At 39.8% G+C, this 16,177-nt stretch overlaps 1 protein-coding gene across 1 annotated transcript in view; it reads right to left on the bottom strand.

The window, feature by feature from the left end:
• EEFSEC (eukaryotic elongation factor, selenocysteine-tRNA specific) overlaps positions 1 to 16,177 on the bottom strand; it is a 113,102-nt gene that overhangs the window by 44,181 nt on the left and 52,744 nt on the right. The window contains exon 5 of the mRNA XM_042823720.1: positions 8,173 to 8,811. Within this exon, the coding sequence (XP_042679654.1) occupies positions 8,173 to 8,811 (639 nt within the window). The remainder of the gene's footprint in view (positions 1 to 8,172; positions 8,812 to 16,177) is intronic.

Genomic DNA, 16,177 nt, shown 5'->3' with positions numbered 1-16,177 from the left:
AGATGGAACAAGAATAAGCTTAAGTTAAATCAGAAAAGATTATACTGCCTTCAATCAATAGCAAAAGAAAATTATTTAAAAGTGATAAAAACAGGTCTGATGAAACTTAGTAAATTGAAAACATTATTCACTGAAACCAAAGCAGAAAGGAGGAAAGGAAAAAGAACAAAGAATATAAGATCAAATCCGAAAATACCAGGTAGTATTACAGTTTGTTCTTTAGAAGAAGTACACTTGAGACATCTTCATCACGATCAGTAACAGCTCATTAGTTTCTAGAACACTTTCCATTTCTGCACAGACCCGGGAATGTTTTGGAGGCTGCAAATTCCTGCTCTCCCTCTTTAAAACACGGGTTTGTACATTTAGGGAACAGCTGCACATGAGGCCACAAAAGGGCAAAGCTGAAAAGAACTGACAGGATTTCAGTGACGACTGAGTTTGCAGCTTTTTTAATTCTCCACAGGCTGTTCTTGCTTTTAGTTCTTTACCAAGATGTAGGTGAAGGACGTGGCACAAATAAAGATTTGGTCAGTTACGTTGTTTCCTCAAGAGCTTACATCAGTGTGAAAGAATTAGAGGCTTTTCTTTCTGGAATTCCCTCCTGCACCACAGGCCTGTAGTTGTGCACAGGGCTCCCTCTGAAGACCTTCTTCTCATCATCTTCCAAGCAAACAAACCAAACTTCTGCCTTTGAACATGAGTCCAGGATGCATGAGAAGAAAAGTTCATCTCCTTCAGCACTTCACGTCTCATTACTGTTGCTTTAACAGAGCAGGAACCCACCACAGGGCCATTAGCTTTGGCTTTCAGATGTTTGCCCCTTCTCTCCAAAGCCAATGTTTATTGGATGCAAGAGGTATCTTCCTTTCTTTGCCTTTCTTTCTCTGCAGAAGTGCAACAGCATCTGAGAATTTCTAAGAGCCAAAAAGCAAAAACAAAAACAAACAAAAAAACAAAACAAAAAAAAACAAAACAAAAAAAAAACCACCTTTGCTTCTCCCCAAACATTTTCCCATCAACAGTAACCTGGTCAAAAGCAGCACAGTAGTGAAAAGGATTCTTCATTATTGAGCCATGTAAACAAGGCCTGACTGAGCTTTAAAAGCTCTGTGTGTACCAGTTCAAGTCTCCAGGCACGCACAGGTAGAAACAGAGCACTAATATGCTTACATACACCTTCACAGCGCAAATTTCATTCAACTCTATTTAGATTTCTGACAGGTAGAATTCCCAACATGGCCTAGTTAAGAACACATTCATTTCACCAAGAGAAGAAAACAGTTGACAGCATGATTTTAAAGTTCACAACCACCTGCATTGTTTCCTTTATGTAAGAAAAGACAACATCATCAGGGAAGGAAAGAAGAGGTCTGCACTGCTCAGGACTTCCAGCCCCAGAGAAAACAGTTCTGTCTGGAAGTTATAAGAAGACTGAAAACCTGTAATGCTCGCAGACCAAGCAGGAAAGGGGTGAGCTGTTGTGCAGAAGTCCTGACCGTGGCTTGCAGAAAGGCCAAAGAAGTCTCCTGGGCCATGCTTCTGATCAACCAGAAAGACTCATGATAACATCACAACTGAAGACCCTCACACGGCTTTCTTCACTTATTTAGTAAAGTTCTGTGGTCTTAAACACTCAAAAAGAAATATCAGACACAGCAAAGTTAACTTTGGACAATGCATGACTCCAGTGCACAGCAGCAGATCAACAGGCATGATGACAGTAATTTGAATTGTTTGTAAAGGAAACTGCCTAGATATGACTTGGGAAGGTCGACAAGAGCAAAGAACAGAGGCTTACAAACCCCTCACTGGAAATGAAGTGGGACAGCCTGCCCAGAGCAACCAGAGGCGAGGGAGATGGCAGACGTACCCCTGCAAAGACACCACACGGATGTACACGTGTCCCAAGTCTGTCTGCTCTCCTGATGCTCCCCAGCCTGCATACGAGCCCTCTGCCCAAGCCCAGCATCTGCCACCATGCTTGGAGAGGCTTCCTCCTGATGTCTGGCTAACAGCCTGCAGCAGTAAGCCGTACGAATCTGTGCTACGCTGCTGACTACCTCCAGTCCTAATGAAGGCATACAGTAGAGGGATTGTTACAGTTCAGGAATACATGGTTTTAGTTTCACTTTACCTTTTTACTTTTAAAAATGTCTAGGAAATCACATTTATTTAAGCTTAAGTTATTTAAGTTGCAGAATTGGGCACTTAAGTTAAGAAATGCCAGATGTCCATACAGTCTTACTCATGTCCCTCTTTGATATGGCCCACTATACAGTCTTCACATGACCACATCCAAAAACCCCCGCCTTATTAAGAACACAGTGCAGAGACACAGGGGAACAGAATTAATGTTGCATAGGCAACTGTAAATCTGGTATTTCCTAACTTTTAAGTGCTTTCAAGTGATTTCGCAACCTAAGTAACATTCTAAATTTATTTTCGTATCCAATAAATAAAATGGTGCATTGGTTGCCTTGCTGACAAACCGATTCCCCCACAGGTGACTCTTACACAACCTCAGAAAAATCAAGACCAGCTGTCCATACACTTGCAAGACCCAAAAGCATGTCTGCATTTTAAATTTAATAATATAAATAACAAGCATAGGTGTTACTCAAACCTTGCAAAATTATACTAGCCAGTCATGTGGAGCATGCCATTCTTTCTTTGGTGAGTGAACAAAATAACAAGATTATGTATGAGTAAGCAAGCAGATTCTATGACTTAACTGGTACTCTTATGACAAATTTATTAAACTCTTATCAATCTACACACTTGTCAATCTAATATCAACACTTGGTGCTGTTTAATGGAGATGGTACCTCTGTTTAAAGAGCATACAGTCCTCCCTTCCCCCACTCAGCTTCAGAAAATCTCTTACTCAAAACCAGAACACAAGCCAATAAATAAATGCATCTTTTATATACCTATTTTACAGTGCGTTTTAACTAGTGAATGTGCTGTGCACTTTTATTCACCTGATTGCCTTCATCTCTGTATTATTACTGTATTTAGCATACCATCAGCAGCCAAGCAGAACCAAACAAACTCATGTTCAGACTTCAAAGCAGGAAAAATATTAATTGTGGCGTCTGCATGTTTACAGTAGATGGAGTGGCATCCACCATTCCTCCCAGTTGGAGTCACAGAGGTTCTGCAGCTAGCCCAGCTCAATGCCTGCAGGCAGCACCCAATTCTTTTTCACTGTTCAATTTGGTCTTTGCTACGCTGTGGATGGCACAGATAGATCAGACACCCAGATTCTCTCTTTACAAAGTACCATTGCCTGGCTGCTGGAGTGTTTTACTCACTATCCTGCTGGAACTACAGCACAGCTGTAAGTAAATAGCAGCTGAAGCATTAGCCCTAGTAAACCAAAGAAACGGCTTTTGTCTAGAAATAAGCTGGATATAAAGAATCAAAGCACCTGAGCAGACAAAATGTACTTTCCTTCAATCTGAGCAGCACTGAAACCATGCAACAAAAAAACGCAAGGAACTGTATTTCTGTGACAAAGACTTTACGTGCAAGGTGTGGGCACAACTTTGTGAAACGTTCTGCTATTACTGATAATTGCAAAGTACTTGGTGAAAAAAAGCACTACCATTTGCTTTCACATGACCTCCTCCTTGGGAATCTTCCCTGACATGGATACTCTGCTTTACTTTCTCAGAGCAAAGTCATTCTCCCCAGCATGTGGCTTCATTCCCTCTGCAATCCACACTGGACATTCCCCCTTCATCCATGGTCGAGTTTATTTTTCTTCCTTCAAAATTCAAAGTTTGTGGCTGAGCTACTATCAACTTGATATGTACTTTGTAAATTTTATGTTGGTATTTGCACTCACAAAAAGCCATACGGAATTAGAGAAAACACCGCTGATAACTGTTAAAGCAAAGTTTAAAAATGACATTTTCACAACTGCTCCATTTCAAGATGTCTGCTTGGGAATACCAACTTGATAAACAGCCTGAGTCATTGCTAGTAGTCAACAAATTCAAATGTTTCCTGCAGCCGCTCACCAGTACTCATCTCCAGTCTCACCCAGTCTTCAGGAAGGCCAGAATATCTGCTAAGTGGTGCCAATGAAACCTTCCAGGTGACCACTCACTGTATGAGTGTTCTCTGACACAGCTCTTGTTATTCTACTGTAAGAAGAGGAGAGATGCCAACACTATTAAAAGATAATCTTTTTTATCTGCCATTCAGATGTTCTGTCACCCTGATAAAAATCTCAGTAACTTACTCTGCTTTCACATCCCACTCCTGCAACAATACTTTTCTCCCTGGGGACAGATGCTTAGATCACACCAGTATTCAGACAATTAGCAGCATCTTGTTATGAAGCAATAAGTGATCTGTGCAGCCCACGAGAATAAGTTCAGGAAAGTCACTATCCAGCAAGCACAAAATTTGGGAACACCACAGATGTGAATAAAAACCAGGATGGCCCATGGCGGTGACACATGAAAGGAAACTGCTGAAGAAACAACTTTATTACCTTCAAGTAAGCAAAGCCTGAAAGCAAGGCAGATATTGAGGAAAAGAACATTAATTTTTTTAAATACAGCGAATTCATTCTTGTTAATGTCAGATAATATAGAAAAATTATCTTTAGGAAGGACAAGACCATTCCCAGAGAAAAACATGGTTATGCTCAAAATGGGAAACAATCACAGCTGAGGTACGCTTTTACTTTCCTTTACCAGGCTTAAAAGTGCAGTTTGTGCTCTACAAACAAGGCAGTTTTCCTTCTCCTTTTGTTTCTTGCACAGAGCTACAGATTTACGAGCATCCTCCACAATAAGACCCTGCAAGAGACATCCTAAGATAAATCCTGCTTGTGCAAACACTTCTCAAAACAGGCAGAATTTCTGAGTCACACAGGAAAGCACGATGCACTTCTGAAGTTCACTTTTCAGTTGAAGCTCACTGCATTCAACCTACATCTCCAGGGAAGCCAGAGAGCAAATAACATGATAAACATGAAGGAGGGGTTTATCCCAGGAACTGAGTAACAGCTCCATGACTCACATTGGAATTAAGCTGTGATGCCACACAGAAGCAAAGTTCAGAGAGGGAGGTATTTCAGACTCGGTTAGGATGAATAGAAGCCTCCTTCCCCTGCAGAACTGAGCACCCAACCAGGGCCAGCAGTTGCTGTTAATCCTCATTAACTCCTTGTCTGCCTCTGGGGGGTGCTGGCCGCTGCAGTTCCCCAAGCCCACCCCACAACCACCATTCCAAGGTACAAACTTTCTCAGCACATCATCTGTTAGTTATTTTTGCCAAGACTCTCGCATCACTGTCCTTAAGGACAGTAATGCTGCTGTTTGCAACAGCACTCTCAGCCCCGTGTAATACTGTAACTACAAGCCATCTGTTGCCAGCCTAGCACTTTCTCCTGTTTAAAATACATTTGTCAGCCAAAGTTCTGCAAAGCTGCCCATGCAGCAGGTGTCTGCCCCCACAGCCATGGAAGCACCCAACGAATCAGAGCAAGAACAGAAAGCCCAACCACGGCTCCCTGATTTCTCCTGGGTCAATCAGCTGGCTCCAATCCCAGCAGTGAGCAGGGGGCTGCAGACCCCATGGAGCGGCTGGGAGGCGCTGCCCGCTCCCTTCTCTCACAGCACCTTTTTCCGCAGCAGCATTCTCCGGAGGAGGAGTTCTCACTTCTCACGAAGGTAATGTGGAATTTTTAGTTTTACGTTTTTAATGCCTCCCCAGGGAAGGTGTGTGGGGAGGAAGGCTTCCTTGCTCAACAGAGAGAATGAAACTTTCCTGCATCAGTGCCAAGAATAGACACCCTAAATTCAGCGATCCTAATCTCCAGCCATCCAGCAGCCATTCAGCAGCAGGGTGGGCCCAGCTGATTCAGATTTTCTATTAGCTAGTGACTTTGTGTACTAAAAAAGTCACTGTACCACCCAATTGTTCCCACTGCTCTCTGCTCCACGAAAGCACAGACATTAGAGGAGCCACCACAACAAGTGCCCTCAGTACCTCCCCAGCACGCCTTGGTAGCCGGCACAGCCCTCTCCCCACCAGCCCTCCCCAATCCCTGCACACCCCTGAATTTCCAGCACCAGTTTTGCTCCTCTGCCCTGTAGTGCAAGAGGGGGAAACACCTCCAAGCTGAGCAGTGGAACAGGAGCCAGAACCTGAGAACAAACCCAACCCACAGACAGACAGACGGCTTGGTGGCAGCTACCCAAACACAGCATCTGTCAGTATTCAGACAGACTGACAGGGGCCCATAGGCAGGGAATACCATGCAACACCTAAGGAAAGGATAAGGTAACCTCTATAACTCTTTACTTCAAAGGACAAGGGAAGGTAATGGGCTCGTTCACTATACTCAGTAAATTACTGTGTTGGCAAAATATTCAACCTACATTCACTAGTTATTTTATCAATGAAATTCACATATGAATAATCTGACTAATGTTATTCTACTATTTACACACTAAAATCAATAGCAGAAGTAAACCAATAAAGGATTTGAAGATTATGCAAAAAAAGAAAGCCACTGAAAGCACATCACCAAGGCTACGTGTGCCAAGCCAGTAAATTCATAACCTCACAGCACTCCACAAGTTTTGCACTCCCTTATACAGTAAGGCCTTATACAAGTGCCTTACTTAGGAGCAAAAATAAAGAAAGAAGCCGGGACTGGTTCATTTCAGTTAAACAAGAACCAAACAGCATGTGCCTCCATGGGTCACACCAACTTTTGTTCCCATTCATATTCCCAACAGCCACAGAGAAACAACAGCACTTGGTAAGCCAGGTCTCTCCGGATATTGGCAGCATGGTCTGGGCACAAGCAAGTACATTTTTAGCAGAGATGAAGAGAAATGTTTCACGAGTTCAGATTAGAGCAATCAGAATAATAAGTAGAATTGAGATCCAGACATTTACATTTGGTCTTTCTTCTCTGCAGCTCAGAGGAAAGACTACCTGCAACTTGGTGTTCTAGTTCAGTATCACCAGCCAAAGAGAAAGGCAGCCAGCCATTTCGAACAGGGGAAACACAATACATCTAACACAAAGAGTGACTACTGATTCTGGCATCTCTTACAACCCATCTTAACAAAGAAAAGATTCTAGAAAGTTACAGATTGCCTCTTCTGCTTCCTTTCTAGTGACAAGATGAGCATCCAAAAAGAAATGGTTTTGGAATTTTGACAATGAAGTCTTCTTGCTCATTTGAAAAGAATGGCCTCTGAAATCAGCAGTGGAAACACAAAGGAGTAACTTTGCTTGAAAAAGCAAAAACACAGATTCCTCTGAGAGAAAGGGAGGGAAACATACATAGCCTATTTAATTAATATAGTGAAGCATTTAGAAAAAGGAACCTCACTAATACAAAATCATGCCCTGAGAAGGAACATAATTTATTTTTACTGTTATATTAGTAAAACAAACATAAAAGTATTCAAAGACGTCTGCACTATAAATTGCAAACGTGATAAGCTACACTGACAATTGTTTAGTCTCCTTTAGCAAAGGAGGGACCTTATTCAATACTCAAAACTGTTTCAATGGAATTTTGAAAAGAAGCAGTGAGAAGATTGCCAAGTGTTTTGTTCAAGTAATCGGATTTGGATTAGGAAAATAAAAATTAATAGTTTCTTACCCAAAGTTAATAAAACACCTGGAATACTAACTAATCAAGTAAACATTTGCTAAAATTTTCATCAGTTACTTTCATCTAAGGGTAAGCAATTAAGTTATTTATAGGCAGATGTATTTACATGTAGCACATATATTTTCAATGTACTGCTAACTGTGTTTAAAAAAATCAGTGGAAAAGTGGAGGCTTTGTCAAGTGGGACAAGAACAACAAGCTGACCCACTTAGGAAGGCATACAAACAAGGCAAGTTTGCAGGAAGAACACGAAGGCTAGACCATCAGAAGGATCAATGAAAAAACAGTATCAAATTACTTGGTGCTGTACTGACCTAAATAAACTTGTCAGCCTTGAGGAACCATCTCCAACTCTTTGCAAACAGGAAATACATAATACACCAGGTATATAAATGTAAGAAAATGGTATAACCTCGACTATAACAATGAAAATTCTACAACATATCAACATATGTTTTCAGACAGAACAAAGATTCCCCTCTCCAATGAACAGCACTGAAAGGACAGCTTACCCTCTCCACTTGTCCTTCTTTGTGCTTTTGTTTGTATACTTTCAGCTTTGGAAGAAAAGTCTCTGCGTAGTTCTTGTCTTCCGTGCCTTGGAGCAGCACCCCATGGAATGCCAGCCTGCAGGTGTTTGCATGAATATCCGTATCCAGCTTGGAGCCGATCACAAGGCACAGCTTAGGGCAAGTGACGGGTTTTTCGAACTCTAGCAGAGCCCACTGTTGTTTTGGCAGCTGGACTTCTGATTGGCCATTTTCTTTATTCTCCTCTGAAGGCTTTGAGTCCTTGGACAAATACTCCTCTTGATAAAGATAGTCTTTATCAAAATCAAAAGCATTTTCTTGAATTTCTTCATTGAAGTCAGCAGGAGCCGGACTGAAAAACATCACTCTTCCCATGACTGTTTCATGACCGACTGTGATATGAAACTTAGCCTTTGTCTGAAGCGCTCCTCGAAAATACTGGATTTTTGTCAGGGAAATTATTGCAGCATGGATGGTGTGAAGTGATTCTGGGGTACAGATCAGGCCTCGTTCCAGTAGTTTGGGATCAAACTGGGTCACACAGATGCCTACTCTGTCACCCTGCATGGCATACGTCACAGGAGTATGGAACATCTGCATAGACTTGACTTTCTTTGTCACCTGTGGATGAAAGAAAGAAAATGAAATAGAATTGCACACAAGCACATCACAGGCATAAAGCCACATGTCACACCGTTCCCACTTCTAAGGAGGTTGCCCTTCTGGAAGAATCCGAACTTCAGAACTTAGGAAGTGAACAGGCTGAGAATATGCCTCTATCAATTATTTGAAAATACCAAGACTTTGAGCCTCTTAACGTATTTTGAGTGTTTCTGCCCATCAAACTCTAGAATTATCATGGCTGCAATTAGGTTGACATGTGCTCCATCTCTGCTGCCACACGTACACACTATCTACTCTCACCTCAGAATAGCTTACTTAATGTATTCTCCCCTTAATCATCTACACCAGCAAAAACACAGCAATAGTGTATCTAGCTACATATCTGCCTCACTGCCTTCTCATTCCTTCCACAAAATCCTTTTCAGTCACTTTTTTTTGACTTGGTTAAAAACCATCAAGTGTTCAGAAAAAAGTTATTTTCCTCGGTGTTTGTACAACACTGAGCACCATTACATGTCGTAAAGTATCACATCAAAATAATTAGTAATACAAAAATCTAAGACTGCGCAGCCCATTCAATTCTAGACAAAGAAAAAAGAAAGAGAGTTTTCCTGCAAATCTCTGTGTTTATAAATCAGGTTTGCATCACCTGCCACTAAATTCTGGGATTCCATCTGTAAAGACTCTTTATATGAATTGAAATTATTAAAATATCTGTCTATACTAAAATCTAATAAGCTTGCTATTCTATTCCTTATTTAAAGGAGTTCTTCAGCATAAAAATGAAATCAGCTTTTAAAGATCAGTCTTGGCTCTAATCAATCAGACTGAAGCAATTTAGTTTAACAAGGCTTCATTTTGGCTTCTCTTTCACTTCTGTAAACCATTTTTCAAGAATTTCTCTGGTCTGTGTGAAACCAAATGTTTTTCTTCTGATAATTTGCCTATGTTGCCACCTGCTGCATTCCTACTAATGGATGTTGGATAGGTAACCACTCTGCCTGAAGTTCCTACATTAGATAGCAAGCTTTGAATACTGAAATGGTATTTTTGGCAATAAAAAAAATACTTTTCTCCTAAATAAACACCAAGTACTTGGATAACAGCCTTCAGCACAGAAAAGTTACACACATCATTTGTGAAAGGCTGAAACCTCAAAATTCAGATCCAAGAACTGAACTCTCTATGGGAATGGTCTGTTCCAGAGATCATTTCTGTAGTGTTTTCTGTCAATATATAATAGATTTTATGGTGAATGAGCACAGAACAGAATTGGTAGCAGATCTCCACTCTCAGTATCATTTTCTTTTCTGCTCTCTTCCCTTTTGACAGCTGTGGAATTGGTACTAACAAAAGCTTTACGCCAAATGCTACTGTGCAATTCTCAGCATTCAAGCCATTATTATGTCTTACTCAGCTGTAACTATTCTCAAATCAGCCCTCAACCACGGCGTGCCCCTTAGCAATCCATCTTTTAATCCTTGCACATTGCTTTATTTTCTGTTCCTAAAGTTAGAGTCCAAAATAGATGAGCAGCAACGAAGAGAATTCCAAATTAACGATTTAAAGATAAAACTCAGCAGATCTGGGCTTCATTCTCAGTATGCCACACAACCTTGAGGACCTCATTTAGGTTAGACTACTCAGAACAGTCTAGAAAAGTTAACCTTATTAACCATGAAATTATTTACCATCTAGACAATACTGAATGTTTCCACTTCTTCACATCTTTGTCTTGGATGCAGCATCTCAGTAGAAATGAGAATTTCCTTTTTCTACAAAGTCTGCCAACCCAATATGAAGGGCACAAATATGTGGCTTCCCAACATCACCAAAATAAGCAACAGTAAGAGAAGACTGTAGAACAGAAGGAAGAAAAAGAGTAATTGGGAAACTAATTGCAGGAACTTAGATCAAAGTAGAGAAGCCGAAAAGTTTATTGGCTGAACTAAAATCTTTACTAGCTGGAATATAAAAGCTCTCCAAAGAAGCCAGGAAAAAGTGGTCACACTGTGGTCACAGCAGTTCTGCATCACCAACTTTGTGTTTTCTAAGTACATAATGAACAATATCGAGCATAACTCCACAGTGATAGACCTTACTGGATACAAACAATGTAGGTAAACATGGAATCGATTACATCTCATCACTTAAATCAAAAGCCACATGTAGAAATCTTATATTTGGTGAATTTAGTTTACCTTTCATTTTTGTTGTTATTTTAAATTTGTATAATCACTTTAACGTTCTTAAAACGTCACATAAAGGACTATAAAAAGGATGAGGGAGAAGAAGCTCATGTGTTCAAATGCAGTTTAAACAAAAAAAAAAAAGCAAAACAGAAAGACTGCCCAAAGTCCAGCCCTTGAGATAAACAAACACATTCAATGTAAAAGAATCTGTTACTTGAAGACCAAAGCAAAAGCCCACTAAGATTTTCAAAGCAGTTCAGTAGACTAATAGAAAACAAGATACAGAAAAAGTCTGCTAATGACTTTTCTGCAATATATCAGAGCTTCTTTTCCTTTATTTATCCAACTTGCATTATCAGCCATATGCCATTGCTCATAGCTTCTTCAGATAAGAACCTAGTCATCCTGCTGCCTCCCAGTGCTGCAAGTGCATCTTTCTGATACAAAAGATACAGCAATCCATACTTCCCTGAAATACTGATGAAAAAGTGCAAAGTTGCAATAATTAGCATTCATATTCTAGCAGAGAAAAGACAGGATTAAAAAGCGGTGTTCATAAAAGGAGTATGTGATATGTGTCCATATCACAACAAGGGACCCCCACCAAAGGATGACCATCCACAAGCAGAGTTCTACAGATGGGTGTGCAGTGTTTTAGGTAAGGCAAACCACTCCTGCTTGAGAAGCACCAAAAGGATCCCTGGGCTGTGAGTACAGGAGAGCAACAACAAGCATTCAAAAAAAAAATAAAAATCACGATTCAAGGCCCTTGCACTACTCCATGCACATCCTCCACCCAAATCACTGTCTTAAAAAATGATGATATATTTTCTTAATGTTCTGAGTCTTTGGGGTTCATGTCACAAACTAATGAGCATTCAGAGTTCCACGGATCTTCAGCCAGGACTCCAGAATAGCATAAGACAGGTATCGAGAGTTGTCAGTAGCACATCACTGAACAACAGTAACAGACACTGCCCCATGATCAGGCTGTGGAAAGCCATCTCTTCCCAGTCAACATCCCCACGGCAGCTTGGACCAACTGCAAACAGCAGCAGCCTTGATAGGAAATAATTCCAAGACATGCAGATGTCACCGAGATGCTGTGACTCAGTAACATCTTTCTGAAAGGTCTGGAATATTTCTAGAACCTACTTTTTGTCCGTAGCCTCACTTTGGCTCCAAGAAAGAAACATTTTTTTCTTCCACATGCTATATATTTCACATGCAATGGCTCTTTTACCTGAATTCTTAACTGAAGTTTTAAGTGCACCACTTAATGATCGCTGTGGTACTTATGTAATGCCACACACATGCTATCAGATTTTATTTAATATACTCCTCCTCCTGTTAAAATAACTCCACTGCTTGAGTAGCCTGCACTGCAGTACAGGAATAAAGCAGTATAAAAGGGGATGGGAAAATCTCCTTAGCTTAATTCCTTTCACAGCATCTAAAATATGTCCATGCGCTCAGTAAATAAAGATGCGGGTCAATGATCATACTCTCACGCTGCTCTGCTTTAATGTTATATTTTTAAATTAAATTATGTGCATGTTATATTAATTCAGACAATCACAAATCAAAAATTAGCAAGTGTCAAGATTAAGATTTGGCACACGATGTTAAGTGACCTTTTGTGCGTAGGCATTCTCCTGTAGTTTTTGAGCATATAATCTCAAACTTTTTCAGAGCCTGATCTATCCAATGCACAGGCTGAACGAGGCTCACTGAGTAAGAAACTCCCCCATTTCTTTTCTTCTGCCTGGACTGCCCTGAATTTGTTACTTGCTGTAAACCATCAAATCCATACAGTGCTGTATGCATTCCATCTTCCTGCAATATTTGTTTAATAAAGTTCAGTCAGCATCTCACCCTTGTGATATAACATGGCATTGCCTCTCACCTGTAAAGAGAAAATTTCACCACATCATTTGTCATGGTCTTAATTCTCAAGAAAAACCACAGCGTGCACTTTCTGAAAGCAAAAGGTTGATTTTTCAGAGTATTTAGCATTTCATAGCATTTTCAGCCAAAAGAGCATCCTAACAGCCATACAGGATGCTCTGGACTTCAGGCAGGGAAGCGATCCCCATGCTTCACAGATGAGGCAAAGGAAGCAGCAGTAGATGTCTAAGGTACATCCTCTCACATAAAGAAGACCAAGATCTCTCAAAGGTTGTGACAAAAAAAGGAACATGAAGATGTCAAGTAACCTTAACTGTAAGCAGTACTGCGCGTGCAGGCCGTCACTCGGATAGCAAGGTATGCAATTTGAAGTATACACAGTGCTATTGAATTTAGCCATTAAGTATCTACACAACAAACATCAGACCCATAGTAAAACCATAGCATGGAATAAGCTTAAAATTTACATACCAATTAAAATTTCTGCAACTTATCAAAATATATTTCAATAAATATTTTTCAAAGAAAAAAACCCAAGAAGAACTCAAGAACAGTACAAAATGATAGGTTAAAAAAAGGCTGTCTGGAATTTTCTTCCAACAAAATGAACCAAATTCTTTTTTCTCCTCCAAATAGATTTTGGTTTAGAACAATAATAATACTTTTATCTGAAGACTTCAAAGTCACATGCAAAAGAATATATCACAGTAAACACAGGGTTGAAGGTTTTATAGAAGAACTTCTACTGGGATTTTTTCCCTTCTTCTTTAAAAGAAATTTGTTTACTGCCAGACTTTGAAAAGCATAAAAGGGGGAAACTATAGGCTAAAGAAGTAAAACTTTTACATGTAAGGAACATTGGGAGCTTTGTGAGAAGGCTGGTTTTGGTAGAATGTGTGACATGTAGCCCAATGTGAGTAATATTATATCTCAAATAAAAATCAGCCCATGAATATACATAATCCAAAAGGTAATTCTCCCAATCTCTGAAATGTAATGGAGCCACTCTAGATCACTGAGGCATGAATATTTACCGTATTCAGGCTTTACTGCTCTCGATCTGGGTTCAATTTTGCAAATTAAAATGAAGGCTCTGTGGATAGAGAGATTAAAGAAGAGCATCCCAAAGCCTGCCTGTTTCCTTGGTGTGGTAGCAGTGATCTGGTTACCCTTCTGTTAGGTTATTTCTTTTTACTTAATGGAGTAGGTCAAAAGCAATTGCGAGTGGAAAGAGGAGGTCATTATTAGGTCACAACCTTGGAGTTAAAGGCTCACTAAAGAAAGCAAACACAAAGCGAACATAAAGCTGAATTTAAAAATAAAACCCGTAATGAAAAATAATATTTTCAGGTCTTTTCACTTCTGTTTTGACAGGTTAAGTGAAAAAAGTAGAACAAGGTCATTTTTTGTGAACAAAATTCTCCTGTCCCTCCTCTAAAATAAGTTTGCTTATAGAGGTGATTTACACAAAACGAAACAGAAGTGATGAATAATTACAAAGAGATCTGGTTGGCTCCATTAATTGTGGCAAATATTAGCACAAATCACGGAGCTAGTGCATTTTCCTCTGAACTACTTGGAATGGAAACAACAGCACTCGAGTGCAGTGCACCAACAGACGAGCAACACAAGAACGCACACCTAACAAATCAAACGACATGGTACCACTCCCAGTGAATTCCTTGTACCAATTACTATCAAAACAAAGGCTACCCCTGCTATGCAAAGAAGAAAAGGAATTAATTACTATTTGTAAAAGTGGGTTTTGCAAAAAATCCTTTTTAGTTTGTGAAATTAAAAACAATTGGTGTACAGAATTTTTATGCTTTTCCTTGAGGAAGGTATTTTAGGTGGTAAATTTTAAAGAGCTGGACTGCAAATCAGTTTCTAATCCAAGACAGTAACAGTGATTGACATTAGAGGAGTAAACTTATATCACATATTGCATATTTTCAAAATCTGAGCATTTGAGTCTCCTGTAAAGAACAAATAATTTATCCCTGCCACCTCGGCAAACAATTCTAAGCTATTAAAGGAAGAAAGCAGTGCAAAGTTTGGCACAGCAAAATCAAATCCTAAAGCACAGATACCTGGCAAAAACAAAAAAGTCAGGTTTCTAGTAGTGATCTTGATGAACCCATCCATATGCAGCTGGGGTAAGAAAGGGGACAGGGCAGAAATAAGGGAAAAACGGCATGGAGGAGATGAAGTGACCATCTTTTCTTATGACATTGGAAATAAAGCCAAAACACAGTGGTGCTTTCCTAGCAAAACCAACACCAAACCATGTGGAGGTGCCACGTACTTACAAAATAAGAAGTTTACACTTTTTTGCACCTCTGAGCTACATTCTGGTACCAAAGGGTTACTGTACTTTGAAATCTCTACCAACGGCCTTACTAAACGCTTAATATTTTTCTTTCTGCTTTCTTAAAGGCCCCAGATGTGTTCTTGCAGATCAAAAGAGACCAACTTATAAAGTTAAACGAAATGAAGGGCTTTTGTTCCTAGGCATCGTTGCTGAACTAATTATTCCTAGATGTTGTTTAATGAAATAGTGGTGCTATATATTAAAACATTTAACAGGATGAGTTGCATGAGTTATAGGAAAGGTCTGATCTGGGATTATAAATTTAAGTTTTTCTTCAAAGGAGATGAAACAAACTACTCACAACTCCCCAGTACTTTCTGTCACAGGAAGACTGAAATAAAGGAACCCAAAAATGTATGAAAGCTGAAATATCATTCTACATATTTACCCTTCCTTAAATGATGGAGAGCAAAAGATGGGGGAGTTGAAAAAACCCCTGAGATTCTTTGAGGTGGGGAAATGAAGATCTAAGTTACCCTGTTTATTCCCTGAATGCTACAAAGCACAAGTTAAAGTAAACATTGGTCAAGTCTTGGAAGAAACTTCATTTCAGAAGTACCTACGCAAAACAAAGACCCCCATCCCAAACTCCTGTGCTCAAAACAAAGAGCTACAGAGCAATTCAGCATTCTTATGAACAGGGAAAAAAGGCAAAAAGAGAGAGTGAAGGCAAAGGACTATCCTAACAACCAATTATTAGAATTGGATATTATACTGTACAATTATTATTAGAACTGGATCTTTTTTATTTATTTTTTACAGCACCCAACCATGCCATATCTTTGGCAAAATGTTTATTTAATCCTCCATTTACCTGAGAGAAGCAAGAGAGACTAGAGATCCCCGAGGACGTCTCAGGCTAAGAAGGCAACTTTGCAGAACCGTGGCTCTT

Source organism: Centrocercus urophasianus, unplaced genomic scaffold (genome assembly GCF_019232065.1).
Source record: "Centrocercus urophasianus isolate 14NV4802_14NV808 unplaced genomic scaffold, USGS_Curo_1.0 seq_22, whole genome shotgun sequence".
NCBI lineage: Eukaryota > Metazoa > Chordata > Aves > Galliformes > Phasianidae > Centrocercus > Centrocercus urophasianus.
The sequence above is the reverse complement of the archived record's forward strand: the minus strand, read 5'-3'. Positions and strand labels throughout refer to the sequence as shown.